This window comes from Schistocerca americana, chromosome 10 (assembly GCF_021461395.2).
Source record: "Schistocerca americana isolate TAMUIC-IGC-003095 chromosome 10, iqSchAmer2.1, whole genome shotgun sequence".
Lineage (NCBI taxonomy): Eukaryota > Metazoa > Arthropoda > Insecta > Orthoptera > Acrididae > Schistocerca > Schistocerca americana.
In genome coordinates, this window is record NC_060128.1 from 62,830,163 (window position 1) to 62,856,422 (window position 26,260).

A 26,260-nucleotide genomic window follows, 5' to 3' on the forward strand; every position below is an offset into this window, starting at 1 on the left:
CTATTATAAACACTGCTGAAATTTCCTTCGAAATGTACACAGATTCTGGACTTCTAAGCTTGACATACGAGGTGCGTTCACATATTAATTTTTATTTTTTGGTAAGAACTTTATTTGTTAATCGAAAGGAACGTTATACTCTTCAAAATATTCCGCATTACATACTATACACTTATGCCAGTGCATTTCCCAGTTACCGAAACATTTCAGTAACTGTTTCTTCGGGATAGTTTACAGGTCTTTTAACGGTGCATTTTTAATCTCATCGGCCAAGCGGTTCTAGGCGCTACAGTCTGGAACCGCGCGGCCACTACGGTCCCAGGTTTGAATCCTGCCTCGGGCATGGATGTATGTCAAGTCCTTAGGTTAGTTAGGTTTAAGTAGTTCTAAGTTCTAGGGGACTGATAACCTCAGATGTCCCGTAGTGCTCAGAGCCATTTTTCTTAATCTCATCCATAGTTGTAAAACCACTGCCCTGTAAGACCTGCTTTGAAATGTTTATACCACTTGTATGCCCTTGGTTTACTCGTAACAGGCTCACCAAAAGCAATATTTAACAATTCTAAAAATTTCATACACTTTTTTCCATTCTTACAACAAAATTTAATACAGATTCTCTAATCTATTTTTATATAAAACAAATAATCGTTGATGCTAGCAAAACACATGTAACCTTTTTGACAGCTCACAACAGAGTGAATACCCAATATGCATAACATTGTACAAATACTTTTCAGACATGTTTACGAATACAGTGACAAAAAAGTAGTGTAAATTGGACTACTACAACACACAAAATTATAAATTTCTGCTTACTTTTTAAACACTCTTCGTGTTGCAAGAATTGTTAAGTTTTAATACAGCCCTTCAAAGAAAACTTCTACCTTTCAGTAGAAACACAAAGTAAGAACAAACCTTAAATTCTACAGATTGATTGCATTACATGGGGTTCGTTTTACGAATAGCAATAGAGGAACATACATTCGCATGAAGAGGAATTCAGTTCTATGTTTGTAGTAGAATCTTAATTTCTGTTCTTATGTTAACATTATTTACTCTATATTGTTGTGTTTCGGAAGAACCTACCGTTTTTTGTATTCTCTATGGTCTTAATGTAGAAGCCGACCTCGGGGAAGATCACTTTGGATTCCGTAGAAATGTTGGAACACGTGAGGCAATACTGACCCTACGACTTATCTTAGAAGCTAAATTAAGGAAAGGCAAACCTACGTTTCTAGCATTTGTAGATTTAGAGAAAGCTTTTGGCAATGTTGACTGGAATGCTCTCTTTCGCATTCTGAAGCTGGCAGGGGTAAAATACAGGGAGCGAAAGGCTATTTACAATTTGTACAGAAACCAGATGGCAGTTATTAGAGTCGAGGGACATGAAAGGGAAGCAGTGGTTGGGAAGGGAGTGAGACAGGGTTGTAGCCTATCCCCGATGTTATTCAATCTGTATATTGAGCAAGCAGTGAAGGAAACAAAAGAAATATTCGGAGTAGGTATTAAAATCCATGGAGAAGAAATAAAAACATTGAGGTTAGCCGATGACATTGTAATTCTGTCAGAGACAGCAAAGTACTTGGAAGAGCAGTTGAACGGTGTGGACAGTGTCATGAAAGGAGGGTATAAGATGAACATCAACAAAAGCAAAACGAGGATAATCGAATGTAGTCGAATTAAGTCGGGTGATACTGAGAGAATTAGATTAGGAAATGAGACGCTTAAAGTAGTAAATGAGTTTTGCTATTTGGGGAGCAAAATAACTGATGATCGTCGAAGTAGAGAGGATATAAAATGTAGACTGGCAATGGCAAGGAAAGCGTTTCTGAAGAAGAGAACTTTGTTAACATCGAGTACAGATTTAAGTGTCAGGAAGTCGTTTCTGAAAGTATTTGTATGGAGTGTAACCATGTATGGAAGTGAAACGCGGACGATAAATAGTTTGGACAAGAAGAGAATAGAAGCTTTCGAAATGTGGTGCTACAGAAGAATGCTGAAGATTAGATGGGTAGTTCACATAACTAATGAGGAGGCATTGAATAGAATTGGGGAGAAGAGGAGTTTGTGGCACAACTTGACAAGAAGAAGGGACCGGTTGGTAGGACATATTCTGAGGCATCAAGGGATCACCAATTTAGTATTGGAGGGCAGCGTGGAGGGTAAAAATCGTAGAGGGAGACCAAGAGATGAATACACTGAACAGATTCAGAAGGATGTAGGTTGCAGTAAGTACTGGGAGATGATGAAGCTTGCACAGGATAGAGTAGCATGGAGAGCTGCATCAAACCAGTCGCAGGACTGAAGACCACAACAACAACATGGTCTTAATGCATTTGTCTAAAAATAAGCGCAGCCGAGACGTATCTGAACACGGCGTCGTCACAAGTTTAAAGCGCGCGCCGCGGCAGGGCCGGTACTACGTTGTGAAGCAGCCTCTAGAAGCGCCCTGTGACGTAGCACGGTAGGCACGGTGGGGACTCGCTCGCTCGCTCTTCATTTTACTGACAGACTATAGCTTGCGTTCCACTGAACCCAAACCAACACCATTTGCGACTTGAGTGATGTCAAACAAGAGCTGACTGGTGGGGGGGAGGGGGGGGGGGAAGGGGGGGGGGGGGGTAGCTGCCTGCCTGCCTGTTGTGTTTCCTGGTGTAAGCTGGTTCTGCCTCGGTGGTAGTAATGGTCAACCTGTCTGTGTGTCAGACATATTGGACTTACACCTGGAGTCACGGTCTGGGGTGCGATTCCGTATGACGGGAGGAACGCTCTCGTGGTTATCCTATCCTCCCTGACTGCAAATCCGTACATCAGTCTGGTTACTCGAACTGTTGTTCTGCCATTACTGAGCAGCATTCCAGGTGGTGTTTTCCAACAGGATAACGCTCGCCCACGTACCGCTCCTGTAACTCAGCATGCTCTACACTGTAGAGAGCAATGGCTGGTAAGATAAGCTGCTCTTCAATTGTGTGGGGTTCCCCTGACTTCGCTATTAGTAAAGATACGTATATTATAGGATGCTCGTAAGCCATCATCGTCTTTAATAGATGATGACGCAAACATCGATCTCATGGATGGCCTTTTGTCTAGTTTTTCTTTAAGTGCTTGAAAAAATGACAAGGGCTTACTTTTTTGTCAGCATGTACTCTTCATAAGTGGTCGTCCATTTATGAAGGCTTCATGGCATCGTTACTGAATACTTTTTCACATATGAGACACATCGGCAAGTGTTGATTTGATGGAGATGCAATAAATCCGAACTTCAGGTAGTCCAAACTGTATTGTCTGCATTTTTTTTCGTATCCGCCATCATAAAACCCTGAGTAATCCTGCAAATAAAAAACTACCTAAATAAAAAACAAGAATAAACTGTTAAGTTTGAATACTATCTTATTTTTATCACACCCAGGTAATGGATTCTTGTTAGGTATTATACTGGCTTGCTCATTGATAAACTTGGATACCTATATTAGGTAAGTAACTATAGTAGGTAATTAGGTATAGAAAATCCGTATTAGGTAAGTAGGTACCTATCAGCATAAGAACGAAAACCGAAGCAAACTGAACACTTCAAAGTTTAGGTACCTACCTACTTAACAACTTAAGTGTAAGTAATTTTTACAAATACTTTTATACCTACCTATTTAAAATATGTTGTATGTTGTGTTTACCACTTTTTCAATCACTTTACTTCACTTAATTTAGATATGTAATAACTTTGTAATCTCTTGAAATAAATGAGTATTTATATGAGTTATTATCGTTCAAGCTCCAACGAATTTCAAAACGCAAATGAACTTTCAACCTAAGTACAAGCTCGATAAGTAGTAAAATATCAGGAACATGTTTGGACCTGATCATGAATTCGTTCGCGTTAAATCGCGTAAGCGTCAAATAGAGAGCAAGTCAAAACGCGCGTGAAAGACGTACGCTCGAACTCATTATCTTGCACAAACTTGTCCACACAGACTTGCCGAGTTTTTCATCTTGTACGAACTTGAGACTTTACATTACTACAACAGTGCTATTTCCTACAAAAATATTAATTATTCTTAGTACACGAAACACAACATAAACAATACAGTACATACTTATCTTGAAAGTTTTAAATTAGAACTTGTGTTAATTTAATAGGGGTCGACTTTTTAGACCTCGTCGACCCCCAAAATCAGTTTTCGTTTATGTCGACCCGTAGGAAACCTGTTGTGTCTAGACAAGACAGCCTAGACACAATGAGAGGAAGCCGAAAGGCACGCGCTTAAACTCACGCAGGCTGGCGTGAGGTGTGAAACAGGATACGTAATGAATGTTATAAAGAAAAGTACGTAGCTTCTGGAATACTTAACTTTAATCCATAATTGTAGAACATCTCTCGTTACGGTACATGGTTCATAATATTAATTATCAATTGAATACGGCGCCTTGCTAGGTCGTAGCAAATGTAGCTGAAGGCTATGCTAACTATCGTCTCGGCAAATGAGAGCGTAGTTGTCAGTGAACCATTGCTATGAACGTCGGCTGTACAACTGGGGCGAATGCTAGTAAGTCTCTCTCGACCTGCCGTGTGGTGGCGCTCGGTCTGCTATCACTGACAGTGGCGACACGCGGGTCCGGCGTATACTAATGGACCGCGGGCGATTTAAAGGCTACCACCTAGCAAGTGTGATGTCTGGCGGTGACACAACAAAACCTATATCGACCACAAAGGGTCGATATCGACCACTTTGGGAGTCCCTACTCTACAGTATGTCGGCATGTTGCCTTGGCCTGCTCGATCACCAGATCTGTGCGTCATCGAGCGCATATGCAGTATCATCGCGTGACAATTCCAACATCATCCACAAACAGCATTAACCGTCCCTTTATTTACTCACCAATTACAACAGGCATATATGTCCATCCCAAAAACTGACATCCGGCGCCTGACAACGCATTGCACGCACATTTACACGCTTGCATTCAACATTTTTTTTTTTATTTACACGCATCACATTCCATAGGACCAAACTGAGGAGCAAATCTCCAACGTCATGGTACGTGTCAGTGCATGAAACTACAACATAAAAGTAATAACAGATAAAAATAAATGTTTATGAACCCGAAAAAAGTCAGTCCATGAGTTTAAGTAAACGGTATCAGCAATACGATAAGAATCAGCTTAATTTTTCAAGGAACTCCTCGACAGAACAGAAGGAGTGACCCCATGACGAAACTCTTCAGTTTCGATGTGAAAGCGCGTGGATTACTGCTAAGATTTTTGAATCTGAGTGGTAGCTTATTGAAAACGAATGCAGCAGTATACTGCACATTTTTTTGCACAAGAGTTAAGGAAGTCCGATCCAAATGGAGGTTTGGTTTCTGCCGAGTATTAGCTGAGTGAAAGCTGCTTATTCTTGGGAATAAGCTGATACTGTTAACAAGCAATGAGAATAAGGAATATATATATATTGAGAGGCCAATGTCCATACTCGTGAACAGGGGTCGACATCACTTATTAACCGAACCGCCCGTTTCTGAGCCAAAAATATCCTTTTAGAATGGAAAGAGTTGCCCCAAAATATAATACCACACGATATAACCGAATGAAAATAAGCAAAGTAGACTAATTTTCGTGTCGAACGATCACTCACTTCAGATATCGTTCGCATAGTAAAAGTGGCAGCATTAACTCTGTGAATAATATCCTGAACGTGGTCTTTTCACGACAGTTTACTATCTATCAGAACACCTACAAATTTGAACTGTTCAGTTACACTAATCATATGCCCAATCTGTGAATTTAAAACGTCACGTTTTGTTGAATTGTGTGTTAGAAACTGTAAAAACCGAGTCTTACTGTGATTTAGCGTTAGTTTATTTTCTACAAACCATGAGCTTAGGTCATGTACTGCACTATTTGAAACCGAGCCAATGTTGCACACAACATCCTTTACTACCAAGCTAGTGTCATCAGCAAACAGAAATATTTTGGAGTTACCTGTAATACTACAGGGTATATCATTTATATAAACAAGGAACAAGAGTGGCCCCAACACTGATCCCTGGGGCACCCCCCACTTGACAGTACCCCACTCGGACCCCACATCACAGCCTTTATCAACATTGTGAATAATGACCTTTTGCTACCTCATGCTAAAGTAAGAGGTGAACCAATTGTGAGCTACACCCCATATTCCGCAATGGTCCAACTTCTGGTGCAATATTTTGTGATCAACACAATCAAATTCCTTAATTAAATAAAAAATATGCCAAGCGTTCGAAACATTTTGTTTAGCCCATCCAGTACCTCACAGAGAAAAGAGAATATAGCATTTTCGGTTGTTAAATGACTTGTAAAGCCGAACTGTACATCTGATAGCAAATTGTGTGACATAAAATGATCAATTACATACACAGCTTTTTCAATAACTTCTGCAAACAATGATGGCATACAAATAGAGCTAAAATTATCTACATTAAACCTTTCTCCATTTTTATAAAGCGGCTTTACTACTGAGTACTTTAATCGCTCAGGAAACTAACCTTTCCTAAAGGAAAATCACAAATATAGCTAAATACAGGGCTAACAAGTGCAGCACAGTACTTTAATATTCTACTAGGCACTCCATCATAACCATGAGAGTCCTTAATCTTCAGTGATTTAATTACTGACTCAGTCTACCAGCATTTTGCATTTGCAATGGCCTATTCCACGTTTATATTAACCAGTGATCTTGCAATGTTATTACTTGCATATGTTAGCTAGAAAAATGTATTCCTGAACTTTAATTGCTCTACATTAATTATTTTTTGGTCTTGCGATTTTTTACTGTTAGTGTACGAAGGGGGAAAGACGTGGGGAGAAAAGAGGAGGAAAAGGAAAGGGAGCCATTATGTGATGGAATGGTTGGGTTAGGATTATTATTGGTAAGGCACAGTTAGATATCTCGGAGAGACTGACGGTTGAAATTTCGTTGCGGGAAGATGGAGCTGCAAGGTTGGTGGAACGTGTCGGTACAGCAGCAGTAGCCAACTAGATATCGAAATTAGAGGGGGGACGATAGAATTGTTAAGAGTCGGGTTGCCGGTGGTGCAACATTGTTGGAAGCTGTTCATTGTCAGCGAGAAGAGGTGGGAATCTGATGAGACAGCCCGGAAAAACTCATCAGAGTGCCTAGATGTTCATTTTGGAGGTCTCTTGTTATATTGTAACATACCTATACTCTACGGTGTATATATGGTTTCGTTGTGACATGTGTACCTGATATTGCGCTGTTAGTGCAAACAAGGAATCGAATACGATCAATGCTTACCGATAGAATATGTATAGTTAAAACCTCATGGCTATAACACGAGTGTTTATTGCTACCTACAGCAACGATCGAAATGCAGACAGTAATTAAAAATTAAAGTTCACGGTAGTTAGCCGTAATTTTGAATGCCGAAATTTGGGTTGAATGAATATAGATTGCCGTATAAGACGATCGCCAGCTCGAAATGCGCGAGTGTTAATTTCGGTAAATGATTTTAATGACTTTGAAATCACATAAATGCCGTATTAGAAAGGCAAAGCACTAAATGGAGAAAATGAACACGCACTGACTGACATGTAAGAGACATGTGTGAAGTGAACACAAAAGACATTAAACTGAAATGGAATGATGTTAGTCATCTTAATTACCATCAGTAATAATAAATTACCAGCAACACTTTATGGAATCTGTAGTGTGCTATGTAGCCCATGAATATGCCTAACCGTGGGAAAAAATGAGTTATTCTTTACGTGTTACTACGCAAAGGATTGATTTTCAGGTTAACTTTCCTTTGGGGCAACGACTGTTTTCAATACTACTGTTACGTAGACGTATGGACGTAGTATCACTTACAAAATACAGCATGAATTGCTAAAACTACTTTGAACAGAAGAAAGCCAGCTTGTTTTCGTTATAGAACATGAAACTCTTTTAAATCATTCTAAATTGAACTGATTAGTTAGATTAGATTCAGTTTTAGTTCCATAGACCCAAAAAAATGAGACGTTTCTCATGGGTGTGGAACATGTTAGAAAGTAGAACATAAAAAACAAAAAGACATTTGAATATAATACAGGGCTATTACAAATGATTGAAGCGATTTCATAAATTCGCACTACAGATACGTAGAAAAACTCATAAAGTTTTGTTCGGCTGAAGCCGCACTTCAGGTTTCTGCCGCCAGAGCGCTCGAGAGCGCAGTGAGACAAAACGGCGACAGGAACCGAGAAAGCGTATGTCTTGTTTGAAATGCACTCACATCAGTCAGTCATAACAGTGCAACGGCACTTCAGGACGAAGTTCAACAAAGATCCACCAACTGCTAACTCCATTCGGCGATGGTATGCGCAGTTTAAAGATTCTGGATGCCTCTATAAGGGAAAATCAACGGGTCGGCCTGCAGTGAGCGAAGAAACGATTGAACGCGTGCGGGCAAGTTTCACGCGGAGCCCGTGGAAGTCGACGAATAAAGCAAACAGGGAGCTAAACGTACCACAGCCGACGGTTTGGAAAATCTTACGGAAAAGGCTAAAGGAGAAGCCTTACCGTTTACAATTGCTACAAGCCCTGACACCCGATGACAAAGTCAAACGCTTTGAATTTTCGTCGCGGTTGCAACAGCTCACGGAAGAGGATACGTTCAGTACGAAACTTGTTTTCAGTGATGAAGCAACATTTTTTCTTAATGGTGAAGTGAACAGACACAATGTGCGAATCTGGGCGGTAGAGAATCGTCACGCATTCGTGTAGCAAATTCGCAATTCACCAAAAGTTAACGTGTTTTGTGCAATCTCACGGTTTAAAGTTTACGGCCCCCTTTTCTTCTGTGAAAAAAACATTACAGGACACATGTATCTGGACATGCTGGAAAATTGACTTATGCCACAATTGGAGACCGACAGCGCCGACTTCATCTTTCAACAGGATGGTGCTCCACCGCACTTCCATCATGATGTTCGGCATTTCTTAATCAGGAGATTGGAAAACCGATGGATCGGTCGTGGTGGAGATCATGATCAGCAATTCATGTCATGGCTTCCACGCTCTCCCAACTTAACCCCATGCGATTTCTTTCTGAGGGGTTATGTGAAAGGTTCAGTGTTTATACCTCCTCTACCAAGAAACGTGCCAGAACTGCGAGCTCGCATCAACGATGCTTTCGAACTCATTGATGGGGACATGCTGCGCCGAGTGTGGGAGGAACGTGATTATCGGCTTGATGTCTGCCGAATCACTAAAGGGACACATATCGAACATTTGTGAATGCCTAAAAAAACTTTTTGAGTTTTTGTATGTGTGTGCCAAGCATTGTGAAAGTATCTCAAATAATAAAGTTATTGTAGAGCTGTGAAATCGCTTCAATCATTTGTAATAGCCCTGTACTTACTTTAAGCTGAGAGACACGGACGGTGATCACCATAGAGAAGATATGGGCTGCAAATGGGCAAATCCATTGAGAAAAGTGACTTTACCCAAAGGCAAATAGTTATTAGTTTATCTCGAGAACGGCGAAAGCTGGTCGAATGTTCACGTGCTACTGTCGTGAGGAGGTAGGAGGACAATGAAACTACGACTACGCACTAAATGGCTGGACGTTCTCGACTGTCCACGGATTCGGAGGCTTGTCTGATCTCTGAAGTAGGATAGATGGTGATTTGTGGCGTCTCTGCGGAAAGAGCATAATGTTGGTGGACACACTAGTGTTTCGGAGCACACCAGTCACCGTACATTGTTGAACGTGGAATGTGCATGATACGACCCCTACCTGTTCAGATGTCATCAGTTACGATTGCAGTAGGCACGGGACCACCGGGATTCGACCGTCGAACAATGGAAACCTGTCGGCTCTTCTGGTGACTCGGATCTTAGCTACTGTAGGTCGTAGGTCGTCTCCACAAACGCTGTCCGGAAACGTGCAGCGCGCCACGGACGCAGGCTGGTGGGAGCTGTACTGTGCTGTGAGAGACATTCTCCTGCGCTCGCATGGGACGTGCGGTAGTAATCGAAGACACGCTGACAGCTGCGAACCGCCTGCATCCCTTCATGCTTTATTTCCCCGACGGCGATGTCATCTTTCAGCAGTGAAACTGGCCGTGGCTCGCCGCCGCAACCGCGCTACACTGGCCTGAGGAGCATTATAGTGAACTCACGTTGGTGTCTCGGCGACCAAATTCGCCCGATGTAAATCCAATGGAACCCGTCAGGGTCAGTATGCGGGCGCCATCACCGCATACGTGAATCAGCGGCCCGTTATTTACGCGAATGACGTGACCTGTGCGTAGGCATCACCCCCACAAACCTACCAGCAAACAGTCGGATCCCTGATAAGCTCAATAAATGTAAAACTTTGAACGACCGTGTCAGAATTATATTAGAACAAATAAGCCCTCGGTCAGAGATATTAAGTCAAAATTGATCAGGTTTCGACGCTACTATAAGCGTCGTCTTCAGAATAAAACAAGTCTTGTTGCAACCCTTGTTCACTCAAGTACGAGCAGCCCTTACCGGCTCGCCGTCTTATTTAAAACTATTCATGACGTCGCCTTTTCGGCTTAGATTTTTTTTTTAAATGTGACTTGTAAGTACTGCATCTCTTTTCGGTCAGTACAAACTTTAATTTTATTAATGTATTATATACGTAATATGCTTTAGAACAGTAAGTTTTATTCTGAAGACGACGCTCATAGTAGCGTCGAAACCTGATCAATTTTGAGCTAATATCTGTGACCGAGGGCTTATTTGTTCAATAAATGTATATTATTTCAAAGATTGACGAACATGGAATTAGCCAGCTGTTGATAATGATTTGGCTTATCGGTGTATGTAGAAATGTTTAGAACTTAATGAAGGAGGAGATATTGGGAGCCACTACTTTCTGAGTGGCCCTCGTAAATCATTAACCCTAAGGGAGGGAGCCATCAAAGTGGCTAGGTTTTCAGCCGGAAGGTCAGAAGTGACATTCCACCACGGTATCTCTCAGACCACCAGGCTCCCCGTGTCTACAGCACAGTGAGGTCACCAGCTGGCTGGTTCGCAGGGCCAGCGGCCTTCCGCCCCGCCAGTGGACGGGCCCCCCCGAGCCTCGCCGTCTCCGTCGCCCAGCGGCGGCCTGCGCAGGGACCCGCTCATCCACTTCCAGCCGCACGAGACGGGCCGCCGCTGCGTCGACAACCTGCTGAGGTACCGCCAGCCCGGGGAGCAGCAGCGGGCCTACAAGCAGCAGCTCGGTGAGTCCGCACTCTGCCCTCTAACACGCTCTTGGTGCATCAGTATCTGCATTATGACCGTAGTGGTCCGCAGCTCGTGGTCGTGCGGTAGCGTTCTCGCTTCCCGCGCCCGGGTTCCCGGGCTCGATTCCCGACGGCGTCAGGGATTTTCTCTGCCTCGTGATGACTGGGTGTTGTGTGATGTCCTTAGGTTAGTTAGGTTTAAGTAGTTCTAAGTTCTAGGGGACTGATGACCATAGATGTTAAGTCCCATAGTGCTCAGAGCCATTTGAACCATTTGAACCATGACCATAGTGTTGGACTTAGGGCGATCAACAGCAGTATCATCGGCGCACTTGCAAGGTGTCGTAATGCAAATCTCATAGGGCGAGTTGGGGACGGTGGGGAGGGGAGCGGCAGGGAGGGAGGCACCAAGGGAGGGTCGATGTCTATTCCCATAGAATATTTAGTCAGTGAGATTTTCACTCTGCAGCGGAGTGTGCGCTGATATGAAACTTCCTGGCAGATTAAAACTGTGTGCCGGACCGAAACTCGAACTCGGGACCTTTGCCTTTCGCGGGCAAGTGCTCTACAAACAGAGCTACCCAAGCACGACTCACGCCCCGTCCTCACACCTTTACTTCTGCCAGTACCTCGTCTCCAAACTTCACAGAAGCTCTACTTACAAGGGAACCTCCCCATCGCACCCCCCTCAGATTTAGTTATTAGTTGGCACGGTGGATAGGCCTTGATAAACTGAACACAGATCAATCGAGAAAACAGGAAGAAGTTGTGTGGAACTATGAAAAAAATAAGCAAAATATACAAACTGTGTAGTCCATGTGCAAGATAGGCAACATTAAGGAGACTGTGAGCTCAGGAGCGCCGTGGTCCCGTGGTTAGCGTGAGCAGCTGCGGAACGAGGGGTTCCTGGTTCAAGTCTTCCTTCGAGTGGAAACTTTAATTTTTCATATAATCAACTTCGCTCTCCAAAATTCCAAGACATGTTCAGATTTGTTTGGACATATGCAGGATTTGACGGTCTACACAAAGAAAAATTTGAAAACGTTAAAAACATATGTTTTGACAGATCACAGCGAAAACTGTCCGATTGTGAAACTGTTGCATCCATTTGTTGCAGTTTATGTGACAAACTCTTATGTTTCCATCACTTTTTTGGGAGTGATTATCAAATCCACAATAAAACCTATATCGGGCAAGGTAGAAGACTCTTTTTAGCCATTCGCCAAGTGTACAAGTAAGGTGGGTCGACAACATATTCCTGCCATGTGACGCACATGCCGTCACCAGTGTCGTATAGAATATATCGGATGTGTTTTCCTGTGGAGGAATCGGTTGACCTATGACCTTGCCATCAAATGTTTTCGGTTCCCATTGGAGAGGCACGTCCTTTCATCTACTAATCGCACGGTTTTGCGGTGCGGTCGCAAAACACAGACACTAAACTTATTACAGTGACCAGAGACGTCAGTGAACGAACGGACAGATCATAACTTTGCGAAAATAAACTTTCCACTCGAGGTTAGACTTTAGGTACAGACTTTAGGTACAGAAAGCTGGCTTAAGCCAGAGATAAATTCTGCCGAAATTTTTACAAAGGTACAGACGGTGTTTAGAAAGGATAGATTGCATGCAACCGGTGGTGGAGTGTTCGTCGCTGTTAGTGGTAGTTTATCCTGTAGTGAAGTAGAAGTGGATAGTTCCTGTGAATTATTATGGGTGGAGGTTACACTCAACAACCGAACTAGGTTAATAATTGGCTCCTTTTACCGACCTCCCGACTCAGCAGCATTAGTGGCAGAACAACTGAGAGAAAATTTGGAATACATTTCACATAAATTTTCTCAGCATGTTATAGTCTTAGGTGGAGATTTCAATTTACCAGATATAGACTGGGACACTCAGATGTTTAGGACGGGTGGTAGGGACAGAGCATCGAGTGACATTATACTGAGTGCACTATCCGAAAATTACCTCGAGCAATTAAACAGAGAACCAACTCGTGGAGATAACATCTTGGACCTACTGATAACAAACAGATCCGAACTTTTCGACTCTGTATGTGCAGAACAGGGAATCAGTGATCATAAGGCCGTTGCAGCATCCCTAAATAGGGAAGTTAATAGGAATATAAAAAAAGGGAGGAAGGTTTATCTGTTTAGCAAGAGTAATAGAAGACAGATTTCAGACTACCTAACAGATCAAAACGAAAATTTCTGTTCAGACACTGACAATGTTGAGTGTTTATGGAAAAAGTACGAGGCAATCGTAAAATGCGTTTTAGACAGGTACGTGCCGAGTAAAACTGTGAGGGACGGGAAAAACCCACCGTGGTACAACAACAAAGTTAGGAAACTACTGCGAAAGCAAAGAGAGCTCCACTCCAAGTTTAAACGCAGCCAAAACCTCTCCGACAAACAGAAGCTAAACGATGTCAAAGTTAGCGTAAGGAGGGCTATGCGTGAAGCGTTCAGTGAATTCGAAAGTAAAATTCTATGTACCGACTTGACAGAAAATCCTAGGAAGTTCTGGTCTTACGTTAAATCAGTAAGTGGCTCGAAACAGCATATCCAGACACTACGGGATGATGATGGCATTGAAACAGAGGATGACACGCGTAAAGCTGAAATACTAAACACCTTTTTCCAAAGCTGTTTCACAGAGGAAGACCGCACTGCAGTTCCTTCTCTAAATCCTCACACAAACGAAAAAATGGCTGACATCGAAATAAGTGTCCAAGCAATCGAAAAGCAACTGGAATCACTCAATAGAGGAAAGTCCACTGGACCTGACGGGATACCAATTCGATTCTACACAGAGTACGCGAAAGAACTTGCCCCCCTTCTAACACCATGTACCCCAAGTCTCTAGAGGAACGGAGGGTTCCAAATGATTGGAAAAGAGCACAGATAGTCCCAGTCTTCAAGAAGGGTCGTCGAGCAGATGCGCAAAACTATAGACCTATATCTCTGACGTCGATCTGTTGTAGAATTTTAGAACATGTTTTTTGCTCGAGTATCATGTCGTTTTTGGAAACCCAGAATCTACTATGTAGGAATCAACATGGATTCCGGAAACAGCGATCGTGTGAGACCCAACTCGCTTTATTTGTTCATGAGACCCAGAAAATATTAGATACAGGCTCCCAGGTAGATGCTATTTTTCTTGACTTCCGGAAGGCGTTCGATACAGTTCCGCACTGTCGCCTGATAAACAAAGTAAGAGCCTACGGAATATCAGACCAGCTGTGTGGCTGGATTGAATAGTTTTTAGCAAACAGAACACAGCATGTTGTTATCAATGGAGAGACGTCTACAGACGTTAAAGTAACCTCTGGCGTGCCACAGGGGAGTGTTATGGGACCATTGCTTTTCACAATATATATAAATGACCTAGTAGATAGTGTCGGAAGTTCCATGCGGCTTTTCGCGGATGATGCTGTAGTATACAGAGAAGTTGCAGCATTAGAAAATTGTAGCGAAATGCAGGAAGATCTGCTGCGGATAGACACTTGGTGCAGGGAGTGGCAACTGACCCTTAACATAGACAAATGTAATGTATTGCGAATACATAGAAAGAAGGATCCTTTATTGTATGATTATATGATAGCGGAACAAACACTGGTAGCAGTTACTTCTGTAAAATATCTGGGAGTATGCGTGCGGAACGATTTGAAGTGGAATGATCATATAAAATTAATTGTTGGTAAGGCGGGTACCAGGTTGAGATTCATTGGGAGAGTCCTTAGAAAATGTAGTCCATCAACAAAGGAGGTGGCTTACAAAACACTCGTTCAACCTATACTTGAGTATTGCTCATCAGTGTGGGATCCGTACCAGATCGGTCTGACGGAGGAGATAGAGGAGATCCAAAGAAGAGCGGCGCGTTTCGTCACAGGGTTATTTGGTAACCGTGATAGCATTACGGAGATGTTTAATAAACTCAAGTGACAGACTCTGCAAGAGAGGCGCTCTGCATCGCGGTGTAGCTTGCTCGCCAGGTTTCGAGAGGGTGCGTTTCTGGATGAGGTATCGAATATATTGCTTCCCCCTACTTATACCTCCCGAGATCACGAATGTAAAATTAGAGAGATTAGAGCGCCCACGGAGGCTTTCAGACAGTCGTTCTTCCCGCGAACCATACACGACTGGAACAGGAAAGGGAGGTAATGACAGTGGCACGTAAAGTGACTTCCGCCACACACCGTTGGGTGGCTTGCGGAGTATAAATGTAGATGTAGATGTAGATGTAGAACCAAGGACCTCTCTTTCCGTAGCTGCTCACGCTAACCACTGGACCACGGCGCTCCTGAGCTCACTGCATCCTTGATGTTGCCTATCTTGCGCATGGACTTCTCAGTTTTCTCGCGGTTAAGGCGCTCAGTCCGGAACCGCGCGACTGCTACGGTCGCAGGTTCGAATCCTGCCTCGGGCATGGATGTGTGTGATGTCTTTAGGTTAGTTAGGTTTAAGTAGTTCTACGTTCTAGGGGACTGATGACCACAGATGTTAAGTCCCATAGTGCTCAGAGCCGTTTGCACCATTTGAACTACTCAGTTTGTATATTTTGCTTATTTTTTCATAGTTCCACATAACTTCTTCCTGTTTTCTCGATTGATCTGTGTTCAGTTTTTCAAGGCCTATCCACTGTGCCAACTTATAACTAAATCTGAGGGGGATGCGATTGGGAGGTTCCCTTGTTAGATGGAAGAGCACTAGCCCACGACAGACAAAGGTCCCGAGTTCGAGTCTCGGTCCGGCACACAGTTTTATTCTGCCAGGAAGTTTCATATCAGCGCATACTCCGCTGCAGAGTGAAAATCTCTTTCTGGAAACATCCCCCAGGCTGTGGCTAAGCCATGTCTCCGCAGTATCCTTTCTTTCAGGAGTGCTGGTTCTGCAAGGTTCGCAGGAGAGCTTCTGTGAAGTTTGGAGACGAGGTACTGGCAGAAGTAAAGCTGTGAGGACGGGGCGTGAGTCGTGCTGGGGTAGCTCAGTCGGTAGAACACTTGCCCGCAAAAGGGAAAGGTCCCGAGTTCGAGTCTCGGCCTGGCACACAGTTTTAATCTGCTAGGAACTTTCATTTTTGTTGTTTTTAACTTTTTTTGTTTTGAGTTATCGGTATTCTAACTGGTTCAATGCAGCCTGGTGCGAATTCCTCTCCTGTGCCACCCTCTTCATCTTAGAATAGCACCTACGTCCTCAATTATTTGTTGAAAGTATTCCAATCTCTGTCTCCCTCTATAGTATTCACCTCTACAGCTCCCTTTAGTACCATGGAAGCCTTTCCCTGATGTCTTGGCAGATGTCCTGTCATTCTGTTTCTTCTCCATATCAGTGTTTTCGTCCGCCTCCGGTAGCTGAGTGGTCAGCGCGACAGACTGTCAATCCTAAGGGCCCGGGTTCGATTCCTGGCTGGGTCGGAGATTTTCTCCGCTCAGGGACCGTGTGTTGTGTTGTCCTAATCATCATTATTTCATCCCCATCGACGCGCAGGTCGCCGAAGTGGCGTCAAATCGAAAGACTTGCACCAGGCGGGCGGTCTACCCCACGGGAGGCCCCCGTCACAGGACATTCTATATATCAGTGTTTTCCACATATTCCTTTCCTCTCCGATTCTGCGCAAAACCTCCCCATTCCTTATGTCCACCTAATTTTCAACATTGTTCTGTAGCACGACATCTCAAATACCTCGCTTCTCTTCTGTTCCAGTTTTCCCACAGTCCATGTGACATTCCTACAAAACGCTGCGCTCCAAATATACGCTCTCAGAAATATCTGCCTCATATTAAGACCTATGTTTGATGCTAGCAGACTTCTCTTGGCCAGGAATGCCATTTTTTGCCACCACTAGTGTGCTTTTGATGTCCTCCTTGCTCCGCCCGTCATGGGTTATTTTGCTGCCTAGGTAGCAGAATTCGTTAACTTCTTCTACTTCCTGACCGTTATCCTGATGCTAAGTTTCTCACTGTTCTCATTTCTCCTACTGCTCACTACTTCCGTTTTTCTTCCATTGTCTCTCAATCCATATCCTGTTCTTACCAAAAACTTCATTCAGTTCAGCAGATCATGTAATTCTTCCTGACTTACACTCAGGATAGCAATGTCATCAACGAATCCCATCACTGATATTCTCTCATCTTGAATTTTAATTCGATTCCTGAATCTTTCTTTTGTTTCCGTCATTTCGTCTTTGATGTATAGGTTGAACAGAAGGGTTGAAAGATTACATCCCTGTCTTATACCTTTTTTTAATCCGAGCCCTCCGTTCTTCGTCTTCCATTCTTATTATTCCCTTTTGACTCTCCTTGTAATTTACCCCTATTTTCCTCCGAATTTCGAACTTCTTGCACTATTTAACACTGTCGAATGCTTTTTCCAGGTCGACATATCCTATGAACGTCTCTTGATTTTTGTTTAGTCTTGCTGCTATTCTCAGCCGCAACGTCACAACTGCCTCTCTGGTGCCTTTACCTTTCCCAAAGCCAAACTAATCGTCATCCGGTAAATCCTAAATTTTCTTTGCTTATAATGTGTTAAAATGCATGTGTTAACCTCAAAAACTGGTGTTGTGATACGCTAAGCTACGTGGTATGTGTGGTTTTAGTTGATGTGCAATGAGAACAGAGGCCAGGTAAACGACGTAGGACAGTTATACTGAAAAGTCCATAAACCCAAGTACTAGCCCTTTCGAGGAAACCTAATCACTACAGCAGGTTTTGAATGTTCGTGATTAGTCCAAAAGTAGGCCGTAATGATGAAACAGCCGAAGTTTTGCATTCACTCGGGAGCAGAACAAATAACGTAGTCGAGTTCGACGGCCGATACCAAGTTGCTGGTCATCTCCGATGCAGAGACCAAGTCCGAGTGATGCTGAGCCCAGACACTGGCGGTCCGTTAGTCGGCGGTGACGGGTGAGAGGCACGGCGTCGTACATAGCGAACTTTCTGATTCAGACTCTCACTGAACAACTACAGATGCAGACAGCGCCTGGGACAGAGCTCTCCGGAATGCTGTCTTGCTACATGTTGTGTACATAGTTCCGCGTACTCAGCGCGTACACAACTTTCCGACTAGAGCGCGCTCCGCTAAGCACAACAGCGCAGGCGCAGCGCTCGTCCGCCTCCGCACTACGAGATGGCGCTGTCTTAGAGACGGACCAAATTCTGCTTCTGCCGATCCGCGTATTAATACACTCCTGGAAATGGAAAAAAGAACACATTGACACCGGTGTGTCAGACCCACCGTACTTGCTCCGGACACTGCGAGAGGGCTGTACAAGCAATGATCACACGCACGGCACAGCGGACACACCAGGAACCGCGGTGTTGGCCGTCGAATGGCGCTAGCTGCGCAGCATTTGTGCACCGCCGCCGTCAGTGTCAGCCAGTTTGCCGTGGCATACGGAGCTCCATCGCAGTCTTTAACACTGGTAGCATGCCGCGACAGCGTGGACGTGAACCGTATGTGCAGTTGACGGACTTTGAGCGAGGGTGTATAGTGGGCATGCGGGAGGCCGGGTGGACGTACCGCCGAATTGCTCAACACGTGGGGCGTGAGGTCTCCACAGTACATCGATGTTGTCGCCAGTGGTCGGCGGAAGGTGCACGTGCCCGTCGACCTAGGACCAGACCGCAGCGACGCACGGATGCACGCCAAGACCGTAGGATCCTACGCAGTGCCGTAGGGGACCGCACCGCCACTTCCCAGCAAATTAGGGACACTGTTGCTCCTGGGGTATCGGCGAGGACCGTTCGCAACCGTCTCCATGAAGCTGGGCTACGGTCCCGCACACCGTTAGGCCGTCTTCCGCTCACGCCCCAACATCGTGCAGCCCGCCTCCAGTGGTGTCGCGACAGGCGTGAATGGAGGGACGAATGGAGACGTGTCGTCTTCAGCGATGAGAGTCGCTTCTGCCTTGGTGCCAATGATGGTCGTATGCGTGTTTGGCGCCGTGCAGGTGAGCGCCACAATCAGGACTGCATACGACCGAGGCACACAGGGCCAACACCCGGCATCATGGTGTGGGGAGCTATCTCCTACACTGGCCGTACACCACTGGTGATCGTCGAGGGGACACTGAATAGTGCACGGTACATCCAAACCGTCATCGAACCCATCGTTCTACCATTCCTAGACCGGCAAGGGAACTTGCTGTTCCAACAGGACAATGCACGTCCGCATGTATCCTGTGCCACCCAACGTGCTCCAGAAGGTGTATGTCAACTACCCTGGCCAGCAAGATCTCCGGATCTGTCCCCCATTGAGCATGTTTGGGACTGGATGAAGCGTCGTCTCACGCGGTCTGCACGTCCAGCACGAACGCTGGTCCAACTGAGGCGCCAGGTGGAAATGGCATGGCAAGCCGTTCCACAGGACTACATCCAGCATCTCTACGATCGTCTCCATGGGAGAATAGCAGCCTGCATTGCTGCGAAAGGTGGATATACACTGTACTAGTGCCGACATTGTGCATGCTCTGTTGCCTGTGTCTATGTGCCCGTGGTTCTGTCAGTGTGATCATGTGATGCATCTGACCCCAGGAATGTGTCAATAAAGTTTCCCCTTGCTGGGACAATGAATTCACGGTGTTCTTATTTCAATTTCCAGGAGTGTATGTAACGCAGCCAATGAGATTGCTGCTTACGTAGAACCTTTTCTCCTCGCGGATCACACTCGCGCAGTGATACATGAACGCGCCAGGTATTATAACGAGTGTACAGACCTCTGATTAGTTGGTCTGCATTAGTCTACATTTGTCTGTACCAGTCTATAGTCAAGTTTCAGTCTGCGCGTAATAAGATTACCATATTCCTGTACATAGCCATGAATATAAATGTATAGACACTTTGTCAAGTATCAGAGATATGTGAGAATAAGACTAACGTACCAAGACCAAAGGAACTTCAGATTGTCAATTGTAAACAGCATCCAGAATCAAGTTGCGTAATGTCTATGCTTTCTTATTATTTTAATAAATGTGTGTGAAAATTAATCAAGTTGTGTTTAAAGTAGGTCACCGTCAATCTGCTACTCTAAGCGTGCAAGTGGCATTTCTATCGTCTGACCTAACGGCAGAAGATAAACACGCCACGATAAGACCACGAGACATATTGCTGACACTCGCCTACTTCGTTAGAGCGACGAGTCAAATAATCTCATGGTGGGTGTACCGAAGGTCTTACAGTACGCACACTACACTACATCACATTAGCGTATGCGTTCCTAAGCATAAAATCCAATACACATCCGCAAAACACTGAAGGTCCATGCAGAATCACTTGACTACCTACATCGTTCCTCGTATTAATCAGAAGATTATGGACAGCTTTAGACAGTGTGAGGGGCGAGCCCCTTCTCCTCCTGTGGTAACGCGGCGTGCTCAGCCTGTGTCGATGCTGCTGCTGGGCGTCTGACGCCGTCTTAAGAGAAACGTCACTCATACAGCACGTCCTTATCCAACGGCAGTGCGGCTTATCACTTCCGGTTGCGGGATTTTTGCGCGGCGCGTACGTAGCAGAACTAGGGTACGCGCCGCCGCGCTCACCTTCTTCAACGCTATATACTTACATAGAGTATATATATTATATCGGAGATATATATCAAGATATGTACTTTGAGTACAACAGACAATGGATGATTCCCCCCCCCCCCCCTCCCGGTCGTGTCAGTATTCGTTGGTGAATCAGTAACTGCGTTGTTTGGTATGGGTCCTTACCCACGACCCAGTGGAGTTCTTTTTTTGCTGTGCGTATTATTTAATATAATTTTTTTATTTTCCATGAAGGACAGGTGACAGGAATGGAACTTTATTATAATTTCCACAATAAGTGATGATTGTCGAAGTATAGAGGATAAAAATGTACAATGACAATGGCGAGCAAAGCATTTATGAAGAAGAGAAATTTGTCAACATCGAGTATTCATCTAAGTGTCAGGAAGTCTTTTCTGAAAGTATTTGTATGGAGTGTAGCCACGTATGGAAGTGAAACGTGCACGATAAATAGGTTAGACAAGAAGAGAATAGAAGCTTTCGAAATGTGATGCTACAGAAGAATGCTGAAGATGAGATGTGTAGACCACATAACTAATGAGGAGAAGAGGAATTTGTGGCAGAACTTAAGAAGGGATCGGTTGGTAGGACATGTTCTGAGGCATCAAGGGATCACCAATTTAGCATTTGAGGGCAGCGTGGAGGGTAATAATCGTAGAGGGAGACCAAGTGATGGATTCACTAAGCAGATTCAGAAGGATGTAGGCTGCAGTAAGTACTGGGAGATGAAGAAGCTTGCATAGGGTAGAGCAGCATGGAGAGCTGCATCAAACCAGTCTCAGGACTGAAGACGACGACAACAACAATAATGTGTCACATCACAAATAACTTTAATATTGTAACAATTAAGAGCTCCTTTAATTCATAGCGACACAGACACTGACTCATTTATTTTACGATGATTCCTCGTCCTAAGAATCAACGGCATCTCTCAGGTGCCGGCCGAAGTGACCGAGCGGTTTTAGGCGCTTCAGTCTGGACCCGCGCGACCCCTACGGTCGCAGGTTCCAATCCTGCGTCGGGCATGGATGTGTGTGATGTCCTTAGATTAGTTAGGTTTAAGTAGTTCTAAGTTCTAGGGGACTGATGACCTGAGATGTTAAGTCCCATAGTGCTCAGAGCCAGCGTATCTCTTAGGCCTCACAAATCTGAAATGCCCGATAAGCAATAATTTCTCGACTGTTAAAAGTCTCAAGCCCTGCTACAGTCTCTACTTTAGGACCACGTCCTAAAGCGATAGTGACCCAACCATTACCATGTCGATTAGCGTCTGCGTTCGTAAGCGTAAAATTCAGTACACATTCGCAGAACACTGAAGAGCCATGGAAAATCACTTGGGCACCTACACCAGACTTTTAACACACTCAAAATGCAATTTTTAAAAATCCGTGAAAATTCTTCTTCAGGAAAGCAACGGAAAATAAAGAGAATCCATAAAAAAGGATGTAAAAGGAAATGGAACGAAAAGTCTTATTTAGTGAAGAAAGGGATGGTAGTGACTTGTTTGGTTCGTTTTCACCCTGAGTCAAGCAAACATGGATCCAGTGTATTGAATGTAAGAGTCAAGTATGTACCTCTGCGCTAAATAGCTTTTATATTTCTGAAAATTGTGGCGTGAGCTGTAAACTACTAGGCTAATATAGGATTTATTTTAAATATTTATTTACATTTAGATTTTGGTGTGTAAATTGGTGTTAAATATGTATTAGTGGTTTATCAGTATCATTGTTTGATTTTTGTATTTGTAATATGGCTTTATTATAGTTATAAAAATTTATACCTACAATATTTTTCTGAAATGCCGCATGCTTACTAAAGACTCAAATATTTGGGTTAACACGGGCAAGAATACGTATTAAGAGATACACTGTCTTATCAAAAGTATCCGGATACCTGTGTGTAATGTGAAACTGACCACCAGATGTAACGATCGGCAGTATAAAAGGAGGCGGGGAGTGTCGCGTCGTCAGTAGGGAGGCAGTGACAGCAGGGTCGGTCGGGCAGGAGAGCTTAATGATTTCCAGCCTGGACAAGTCACTGGATGTCACTTGACTAACAGATTCATCAGAGGAAATTTAACCCTTCTAAAGCCGCCCAACTCAGTTGCTGGCCATGTGGCTGTTAAGTGCGGTGGCCGAGCGGTTCTAGGCGCTACTGTATGGAACCGCGCGACTGCTACGGTCGCAGGTTCGAACCCTGCCTCGGACATTGAGGTGTGTGATGTCCTTAGGTTAGTTAGGTTTATGTAGTTCTAAGTTCTATGGGACTGATGACCTCAGATGTTGAGTGCCATAGTGCTCAGAGCCATTTGAACAATTTTATTGAGTGCAAACGAGAAGGAACAGCCACCGCGGGTGAACCAAGTCCACACACACACCTCACGTATTGTGGGACAGGGTCGGAGGTTGATTTTAAAAAACCGCGTGAAATCAGCTGAATGAATGAGTCGCGAAATCCAAAGTGTTACTGGCAGTCGAGCTAGTACAATCACTGTGCACAGGGAGTTAAAAGGAATGGGGTGCACTGGTGGAGCATCTGCTCGTGAGGCACAGATTTCTGTAGCCAATGCTAAGGTTGTCTAGAGGGTGACTTCACTGGACACTGAGTGATCCAGAGTGATGGATCGCGTTCTGACCTGCGGTAATCGGATGGAAGGGTTTGGGAGAAAGCCTGGAGAACATTAGTGCCATCGTGTGTTTTGCCAACAGTGAAGTGCAGAGAGTTTGGTGTTACGGCCTGGGGGTATCTTTCGTAGCCTGGCAGTGGGGCCTTACTGCGCTTAAGGGAGAACGACAGGGTGATGGTCGAAAAAGACTCCAGATTTTTTTAATTACGGAATTAGAATGTATATACATTGAACAATTCTTCCCCAAAATATTATGCGCGAACTTCAAAAAGTTACCATTCTGTGAGCGTTCGAACCCGAGAGTGCACGGCACCCCTCGGAGTTAGGGACCGGTTGCCACACGTCGTTATCGATGCCATCCCCCCTGTTTATATCGATTTGAGTAAACCTGCTTTGCTGGAGCGTTGTTTTACTCAAAATGTGAATGAAAGCTTCAATAGTCTCATTTGGAGATACGCTCCAAAAATAACATCCAGCCGAAGCGAAATTGTCAACATTACTTCAAATCTGGCCGTCTGTCTATTCAGCGTAGGCCGTGGAAAATGCCCTCCAAATCAAAATCGGCGATCAATTGCACCGATTCTGTGAAGATACAGACGCCAGCGGCGATGCAGTCAGCGGCGAGAAGGGCTTTGAGGACGAAAATTAGGGCTTATCAGGTCAAACTAGCAGAAAGCGGCTGCCCACTAGACGCGGCGATAGTTATTATAGACCAGGCATCGATGATATCCCGTAAGTTTCAAGCTTAGTCCCTTTTCTTATATGATAAAAACTTGCCAAATTTAAACGCCTCTTTCCAAAAAACGTCTTTTGCGACATGGTTGTGGTAGCACACGCTACAATTTTCATTACATTTGAATGATTTTGTCATCCTTGACTCAAACTGAATTCCCTTCAGTTCATCGTAGCCGATTTGTTTTTTTATTTTTCAGTCAAAAAAGAGGGTTCCAAAAATTGGCTAGTTTTTCCAAATATCTATAATTTCGTCAGAAACTTTGTTTTCCAAATCGCTACGATGGACTAGAGTTGCATCTGTGAGGGTCAGCGTGATACGTTAATTTCCTGTTTCAGATAATCACAATCGGAGTTACAGCGACAAACTGCCGATGTACCTCCTTTCAGTGCTGCCTCGGGAAAATCCCAATCACACACCGAAGACATTAATATTTTTCAGTTTCAAAACACCAATAAAAACTTCAGTGTATGCTTTATTCATTTCAGCAAACCTCATTTGTCTACTACATTCCAGTACGGAGGGGAAAAAACCTGAATTTGAACAATATTTTCTTCCGTAAACCTGTCGTTCCCTTTTAAGAAAACGCTAAATGCGGAACTATGAGAAAGCATCTTACAGCACTGTGCACTGCGTACGGTAAAGGCACACTTCGGAAACGACGATGGTTCGTATCAGCATCACAATGCACCCTCTGATGCAAGGCTTTCTGGGTAACAAGGTTCCTGAAATGAACTGGAGCGTCCAGAGTCGCGGCCTGAACCCAATGGAACACCTTTGGGTTGAGTTAGAACACAGACATCGCCCCCGACACCTGATTGCAAGTTTTCCCAGCACAGTCGAAGCTGTCGTAGAGGTCATCAATATGTGACTGGATACTTTTGATCAGATGGTGTGAGGAATGACCTAAAACGAACCTGCTAACACTGCCTCTAAAAAATTACAGAACGTAAATTGTGTTAACCTGCCCCAGTCTCCCTGCGCGTTCCACATCAGTTTGTGGCGTTCGCTATGTTATTCAGTGGTTTGGTATTTAACTAATTTGTAAATGAAAATGATAATCTTATTTTATTACACTGAGTAATTACTAAATAATATTTCTCCCGGCTAAAGATGTGGTCAAGCTGCTAAAGAACTCCAAGCTAACGTTTTGTTAAAGTGTTGTCTGTAAGTTGTGTAAGTGTCACTAAATCACAGTTCATACAACAGATTCTATACAACTATTGATTATGATGGAAAGTCATCTTCAGCAAAATGATCATTAAAACCACCCAATGTCAGCCGCGCACAACACTGACGTATGTTACCTGAAACAATATTCTTCGCAACTCGTGCGTAATTAATTTCGGCTCCATACATCAGCTAGAAAAGTTTGCTATAAAGATCGTGCTATGAGCACTGTTTTTGAAGAACCAATCTGATTCGAATTATTTTCATTAAAATGAGTTCGGGACCACCGGTGCACATTTATTTTTACACATTTTTATTACCTTCGGCATTTATGTCTGTAGAGTTGCGTAATTTGAATTTGCCGCTGAGATAATTGTTAAGATGGCGGCAGACAATTGGTAGAGACTCTCTACTGTTAGAGCAAATAATATAAGTATTTGAAATGCTTATTAAACTTTACTTTCGTATTGTGCACTATTTAGACTTCATCAAGCACACATTTGATTTTTTTCTAAGGAAAACACAGACAAAAACGCGATACAAATCGCTATCATCAATGGCTCCGCTCCTTGCAGCAGAAAGAAATAATTAACACAGATAATGCTTACTGAGAGAGGAATTAAAGTTACAAATAATTATTCACTCATATTTATAATAATAATGAACTCTATTCTCAAGTACTAATTAACAAATAATTACAATTTCTTAACAGACCACAGTTTGATATGCATCCGCAACCTACAAAAGCCAACCAACAAAAGGTAAAAACAAAGGAAGACAAACGCAGATCATAAAAGGAATTTACAATTATCATTGTCTTTGTATGATGCACATCGATATGCCCAATTACATCATAGAATATTATACAAATAATTAATATTTATCATCGTTTTCACTATTTTTTATATGTCGAATAGACAATGTTTATAACTGTTACAGG

At 43.7% G+C, this 26,260-nt stretch overlaps 1 protein-coding gene across 1 annotated transcript in view; it reads left to right on the plus strand.

Moving 5' to 3' along the window:
* The window catches only part of LOC124552671 (membrane-associated guanylate kinase, WW and PDZ domain-containing protein 1), a 231,036-nt gene that overhangs the window by 141,647 nt on the left and 63,129 nt on the right, over nt 1–26,260 (plus strand). Inside the window, exon 3 of the mRNA XM_047126995.1 lies at nt 11,050–11,239. Within this exon, the coding sequence (XP_046982951.1) occupies nt 11,050–11,239 (190 nt within the window). The remainder of the gene's footprint in view (nt 1–11,049; nt 11,240–26,260) is intronic.